The sequence below is a fragment of the Sorex fumeus genome, unplaced genomic scaffold (genome assembly GCF_029834395.1).
Source record: "Sorex fumeus unplaced genomic scaffold, SorFum_2.1 ptg000229l, whole genome shotgun sequence".
In the NCBI taxonomy this organism is placed as follows: domain Eukaryota; kingdom Metazoa; phylum Chordata; class Mammalia; order Eulipotyphla; family Soricidae; genus Sorex; species Sorex fumeus.
The window spans coordinates 249,526-256,571 of record NW_026606286.1 but is presented as its reverse complement, the minus strand read 5'-3'; the positions used below and the strand labels follow the sequence as shown (position 1 = coordinate 256,571).

At 52.0% G+C, this 7,046-nt stretch overlaps 1 protein-coding gene across 1 annotated transcript in view; it reads right to left on the bottom strand.

The window, feature by feature from the left end:
• Positions 1-939: 939 nt before the first annotated feature.
• The window catches only part of LOC130017883 (arylsulfatase F-like), a 32,214-nt gene continuing 26,107 nt past the window's right edge, over positions 940-7,046 (bottom strand). Inside the window, exons 8-11 of the mRNA XM_056108651.1 lie at positions 5,323-5,457; positions 3,497-3,659; positions 2,375-2,496; positions 940-1,295 (exon numbers count right to left, since the gene is read on the bottom strand). Coding sequence (XP_055964626.1) covers positions 940-1,295; positions 2,375-2,496; positions 3,497-3,659; positions 5,323-5,457 — 776 coding nt within the window. The remainder of the gene's footprint in view (positions 1,296-2,374; positions 2,497-3,496; positions 3,660-5,322; positions 5,458-7,046) is intronic.

Sequence of the window (7,046 nt, the reverse complement as noted above, 5' to 3'; positions counted from 1 at the left end):
AATCCTCAGGGATTGTTCCTGGCTCTGCACTCAAGAATTACTCCTGGCGGTGCTCTGGGGGGGACCATATGGGATGCTGGGAATCCAACCTGGGTTGGTCGCATGCAAGGCAGACGCTCTACCCATTATACTATCACTCATTTCTTTCTTTCCTTCTTTCCTTCTCTTCTTCCTTCCCTCTCTCCCTTCCTTCCTTTTCTCCTTTCTCATTTCTAACTTTCTTCCTTCCATTTTTCCATCTCTCCTTACTTCCCTCTTCTTTCTTTATTTCTTTTGTTCCTTCTTTCTTTCATTCCTTCTTTCTTTTTTCTTTCTTTATTTCTTTATTTCCTTTCTTTCTTTCTTCCTTTTATCTTTTCTTTCTTTTTTCTTTCTTTATTTCTTTATTTCCTTTCTTTCTTTCTTCCTTTTATCTTTCCTTTCTTCCTTTTTTCTTTGCTTCCTTTTTTCCTTCCTTCCTTTTTTCCTTCCTACCTTCTTTCTTTCTTTCTCTTTCTTTCTTTCTTTCTTTCTTTCTTTCTTTCTTTCTTTCTGTTTTTGTGCCACATCTGGCGATAGTCAGGGCTCACTCCTGGCTCTACCCTTGGGATGACTCCTGTGGGGGTCTGAGATGAGGAGGTGGGGGGTGATGGGAGGGCACCTGGGGACCTGGTGGTGGGAAATGTGTCCTGGTGGAGGGACGGGGGTTGGAACACTGTGTGACAGAAACCCAACCAGGAGCGTCTTTGTAAGGGTCTATCTCACAGCGACTCAATAAAAAAGTTCTAAAAAATCTTAAAAACTAAAATACAAAGAGTGAAGGAAATAAAACAGAAGCGCCCATCCCAGTCTCACAGTCTTTCTTTTATTGCCTTCACCAGCCAGGTCGGCCACCCCAGGGTCTCCCCAAGAACCTCGTGAATGGGACCCCGAATCCCTGACTGCCAGAGAGCTCGTCTCCTAGCGCCGCCCCTCCCGGTCACACAGACAGAAGGGGAAGAGGCCGCAGCAGGGTCTGAGCCAGGGATCGTGTCTGTTCCGGGGTCGAGACAACTGGATGGGCACGGGGAGCACGGAGCGACGGTGCTCCCTCACCGCCTCCCCCACCTTGCGGATCACCACATCGTACAGGGTCTCCGTGTCCCGAGTCAGGGGCGTGGACTCTGAGGGGTCCCGGCTGAGGTCGAAGAGAAGCGGGGGGTCGTGGTACGTGACCTGGTCCCCGGAACACGGGCAAAAGTACGACCTGTAGCAGCCCTGGGCTCCTGGTGGCTGGAACACAGGGGTCACGTAATGCACCTTCCAGGTGGCCGGACCTGGGCAGGAGAGATAGGACAGGGCAGAGGGCATTGGCGTTAAACACAGCAGACCTGGGTTCCACCCCAGCATCTCATATGGTTCCTTGAGCACCACCAGAAGGGATCCCTTAGCACAGACCCAGGAGTGAGCCTTGAGCACAGAGTCGGGAGTCATCCCTGAGCACAGAGCCAGGAGTGAGCCTTGATCACAGAGCCAGAAGTCAGCCCAAAGCACAGAGCCAGGAGTCAGACCTGAGCATTGCCAGGTGTGGCACCCCACCACACACATACACACACACACACACACACACACACACAAGAAGTCAGTGCAAATCGCATGGTTGTGTTTGTTTCTTGCAGCTGCATTGCGTGGTCTGCAGACTACATGTTGGTCACCCGGTCAACGGTTGTCAGACTTGTCGCTATTGTGCCAAATGCTGCAGATTTCCTTTTCAATTGTTATTATTTTGTGTCTTGAGGGTGGATGGAATTCCTGGATAAGTGCTAAGTTTGCTGCTCAGCTCAGTGCTAAGTTTACTGCAATATGTCCATACTGTTTTCCACAGGGGGGGAAGTAGGGAATAAGGAGGAGATGCAGGAGGAGGAGGAGGAGGAGGAGAAGGAGAAGGAAAAGAGAAAGGAGGAAAGAAGAAGAAGAAGAAGAAGAAGAAGAAGAAGAAGAAGAAGAAGAAGAAGAAGAAGAAGAAGAAGAAGAAGAAGAAGAACAACAACAACAACAACAACAAGAGGAGGAGGAGGAGGAAGAGGAAGAAGATGGAGGAGGAGGGGAGAAGGAGGAGGAGCGAGAGTGGGAGGAAGAGGAGAAGGAATAAAAGAAAAAAGAAGAAAGAACATGAAGAGGAAGAAGAAGAAGAAGAAGAAGAAGAAGAAGAAGAAGAAGAAGAAGAAGAAGAAGAAGAAGAAGAAGAAGAAGAAGCAGGAGGAGGAGGAGGAGGAGGAGGAGGAGATGAGGAGGAGGAAGAGGAATTGTCGCACCAATTCTAGAATCTAGCAGGTTTCTGCGAGGGAGGGAGCCGTGAAGCAGCTGGGCGGGTGGGCGTGGGCCGGGCCCCCTGGGGATGGGTCCGGGCACTCACTGTGTCTGGGGCGCCAGCGAACCGCGTGCAGATACACCTCGCAGTAGTGGAAGAGAAACTCGTGCTCCGAGTGCTGCTGCTGGCCGAGAAGCAGGGGCATGAGGTCCCGGCCGTCGATCTGTCTGTGGAGACACACGCGGGTGGGCGGGGGAGGTGACCCACAGGGCCCTGGCAAGGAAGGAAGGAAGGAAGGAAGGAAGGAAGGAAGGAAGGAAGGAAGGAAGAGAGGGAGGGAGGGAGGGAAGAAGGAAGGAAGGAAGGAAGGAAGGAAGGAACTGAGAGGGAAGAAGGAAGGAAGGAAGGAAGGAAGGAAGGAAGGAAGGAAGGAAGGAAGGAAGAAAGAGATGGAGGGAGGACAGGAGGTAGGGAAGGAGAAAGGGAAGGAAGGATATGAAAGGAAAAAAGAGAAGGAAGGGATGGAAGGGAAGGAAAGAAGAGGGAGGAAAAGAAACAAAAAGAGGAAAAGGTGAAAGAAAAAAGGATTAAAATTAGTTAAACAAGAAAGGAAAAGAAAGAAGAAAATGAAGAAAGACAGAGTGAGAGAAAGAGGAAAGAAGGAAGGAAGGAAGGAAGGAAGGAAGATAGGGAAGGAAGAAATGAAGGAAGAAAGAAGGAAGGAAGAAAGAAGAGAAAGGAAGGAAGATAGGAAAGGAAGGAAGAAAGAAGGAAGGAAAGAAAGAAAGGAAGGAAGGAAGAAAGGAAGAAACAAAGAAAGGGAGAAACAAAGCAAGGGAGAAAGAAAGAAAGAAAGAAAGAAAGAAAGAAAGAAAGAAAGAAAGAAAGAAAGAAAGAAAGGCGTGCAATGTACCTCGTTCACTTCCCCACCCCTCCTGTTAATCGTCGATTGCCTGTTAATCGTCGATTGCCTCAAGCAGGCCCCAGTAACGTCTCCTTCATCCTAGCCCTGAGATCATATTCAAGGCTATTTAGGAGAATGAGACCCACCCCTCCTAGGGTCCCCCAAACACCTGCAGGTGTGGCCCCCACACAGACCAAAGTTGTTCTTTCACTGGGAAAACAAATCCACACAACAGAATCAGGCGGCGACTGCATTGCAGGGCCAAAGGGGATCTCGAGTCCCCCTGAAGTGCGGGGGGGGCCCTGGGTGGCCTTGGGCCTCACCTGTCCTGCGGTACCTCGGCCCCCGCCAGAGCCACCACCGTGGGGAAGACGTCCATCAGGCTGGTGGGTTCATCGATCACCTGTCCCGTGGTCACCTGCCCGGGCCAGCGCACGATGCCCGGGACCCGAATGCCTCCTTCCCAGCCGCCCATGCCTTTGCCACCTGCGCCGGAGAAAAGGAGGGTCAGTGGGGTCCACTCGCGGACAGTCCCTGGAGCCCAGGCTGCCAGGACGCCCGCGAGAAGGGCCCTTCCTGGGTATGTTGGCACCAAGGTTTTTCATGCGCGGGTGAAGGACTTCTGCTTGAAAGTGTGGCGTCACCACCGCCAAGACTGTCTTCCTCCAATGGCGCGTGGCAGAGACACTCTGGAGAAGAACTGGGTGCCGAGAACAGGGACAGGGACAAACATGATCGCCTCTTCCTATCTGTATGGGAAACGCTGAAAGGAGAGTGGAGAGAGATGGAGAGAGGGAGAGAGAGGGTGGAGAGAAAGGGAGGGAGAGACAGAAGGAGAGGGAGAGAGTCAGAAAGGAGGAAGAGAGAGATGGAGTGTGAGACAGAAACAGAGAGAGGAAGAAAGAGAGGAAGACAGAGGGATGGAGAGAGGGAAACTGTGGGGGAGGGGGAGAGGGGAACTGGGGAAATTGATGGTGGGGAATGGACAGGGGTGGGGTATCGGTGTTGGAATATTGTATGAAGGAAAGAAGGGAGGAACGAAGGAAGGAAGGAAGGAAGGAAGGAGGGAGGGAGGGAGGGAGGGAGGAAGGGAGGGAGGAGGGAGAAAGGAGAGAAAGGAAGGAAGGAGAGAAAGGAAAGAAGGAAGGAAGGAGAGAAAGGAAAGAAGGAAGGAAGGAAGGAAGGAAGGAAGGGAGGGAGGGAGGGAGGGAGGGAGGGAGGGAGGGAGGGAGGGAAGAAGGGATGGAAGTAAGAAAATGGGAAGAAAGAAGGGAGGAAGGATGGAAGATGGGAAGGAAGGAAGAAAGGAAGGAATGAAGGGGAGGAAGGAAGGAAGGAAGGAAGGAAGGAAGGAAGGGGAAGAAGGAAGGAAGGAAGGAAGGAAGGAAGGAAGGAAGGAAGGAAGAAGGAAAGAAGGAAGGAATGAAGGGGGAGGGATGGAAGGACAGAGGGAGGAAGACAAGAAGAAAGGAAGAAGAAGAAAGGAAGAAAGAGAGAAAAATAAAGGAAGGGAGAAGAAAGAAAGAAAGAAAGAAAGAAAGAAAGAAAGAGGAAGGGTAAAGAGAGAGAAAGGAAGGAAGGAAGGACAGAGGAAATAAAGAAGGAAAGGAAGAATGAAAGGAAGAGAAGAGAAAGGAAAGAAGGAAGGAAGGAAGGAAGGAAGGAAGGAAAAAGGAAAGAGAGAATGAAAGAAAGAAGAAAGGATGAAAGGATAAAAGAAAGAAAGAAAGAAAGAAAGAAAGAAAGAAAGAGAGAAAGAGGAAGAATGAATGAAAGAGAAAATAGGAAGGGAGGAAGAAAGAGAAGAAAGAAAGAAAGAAAGAAAGAAAGAAAGAAAGAAAGAAAGAAAGAAAGAAAGAAAAAGAAAGATAGCCATGCTCCTTCTGGGCTTCCCTGGACGAGGCGTTCGGACGGCCACTTTGGCTTGTGCATGTTCCCACTCACCCGACTTCGAGCTCGTTTCCCAACACGCCGACCCACAAACTCACGTCCCTGTCGTACCCTCATCCGGGGCTCACACAACAAGAACAGGAAAACTCATATGTCCCACTCCCCCACACCCACCCCTCACACACACACAACACACACACAGAGACACAACACACACACACACACACACACACACAGAGGCTCGACTCGCTCCCCGCACCTTTGAATCTCCCGTTCCATCCTCCGAGCTGCGTCTGGCCCCTCCGCGCCTCCAGGTGTCCTCCGTGGTCAGATGCAAAATAGACCAGGGTCTGATTGGTGAGCGCGAGGCGGTCCACGGCTTCCAGAAGCTTCCCTGAGAGTGAAGAGTCAAGCAAACGGAGGGAACCGTGGGATGAACAAGCAGGCACCGGGACACAGTGACATGACCCCGCATTCCCTGCGGGTGGGTGGGGTCCCAAGGAGCGATAGCACAGCGGGTAGGGCGTTTGCCTTGCACGTAGACAACCAGAGTTCGATTCCTCCGCCCCTTTCAGAGAGCCCGGCAAGCTACCGAGAGTATTTCGCCCGCGTGGCAAAGCCCGGCAAGCTACCCGTGATGTATTCGAGATGCCAAACACAGTAACACATCTCACAATGTTACTGGGTCCGCTTGAACAAATCGATGAACAACGGGAGGACAGTGTCAGTGATTGGTTGCCTACTATTGGAACCGCATCAAATGTGGTGTGGTATTCTTGGAGATTGAGTAGGGAGGGTCTCATGTTTGGTTTTTGGTTTTGAGGACATACCCAGAGATGCTCAGGGGTTACTCCTGGCTCTGCATTCAGGAATCGCTCCTGGCAATGCTTTGGGGACCTAACGGGATGCTGGGAATCGAACCTGGATCAGCCGCATCCAAGACAAATGCCCCCTCCTCTGTGCTATCGCCGCGGTCCCAGGGAGTGTGTCATGATGTGTTGAGGCCGCGTGGTTCAGAAATACATTCACTCATGCATGAGGCTTGACTTAAGCCTACGGGGAGCAGCCTTGAGCATGGCGGTGCTTGGGTTCTGGAGCTTTCGGCTGCCAGGGCTGGGTCCCTTGGGAAGGGGAGGGCTCTCACCCGCCCCCCTCTGGGGCGCCCTGATGAACACTCAAAATTTCAGCGCTGGCAGGTACAAACCCCCTGACAAGAAGGTGTGTGAGCCTGGCAAGGGTCTCTCCCAAGGGACTCTGGGTCTTGGCTTAGAGGGGGAACTCGTGAGAGAGAACCCTCGGCAGAAGGCATGGGCACCTTGGCTGGGTAAATCAGCAAGTGGCACTCGGTGACGAGCGCCCCCGGGTTACCAAGCACTTCATCCCCCGGGCCGAGAAACAAACAGCACAACCATACAGGGAAGAGAGAGAGGGACGGAAGGATGACACTGAAATAAGTCCTTCATATATATTTTTTCAGTACTTTCTCTTTTTTTTCTTTTTTTTGGGGGGGGGGGGAGGGTTACACCCGGCGATTCGGCTCAGGGCTGACTCCTGGCTCTGCACTCAGGAATGACTCCTGGTGGTGTTTGGGGGACCCTATGGGATGCTGGGAATCAAACCCGGGTCGGCCATGTGCAAGGCAAACGCCCTACCCGCTATCAGTAGTTTCAATACACTGAAAGTTCCTTGACCCAGCTCCAGCAGCTGAAGACCTCCAAGACCAGCCACCACCATGTGAGATCACTCTCCACACACATGAAGGTACTGGCAGAGGGACAAAGCCACGTGGGTTCCGGGGCCGAGATCTCCAAGCCTGCTCGGATCGGGGCTGAGCATCCTCCACCCAGATCCTCCAAATTCCAGTAGGCAGGGATCAAGCCCACCACCTGGCCCCCTGGCGCCGTGTAATCCCATCAGCGGCCAAGACTCAGAGACTATAAAATCCAGCTCCCGGAAACACGTGGCCGCATTCGCGGCCGCACG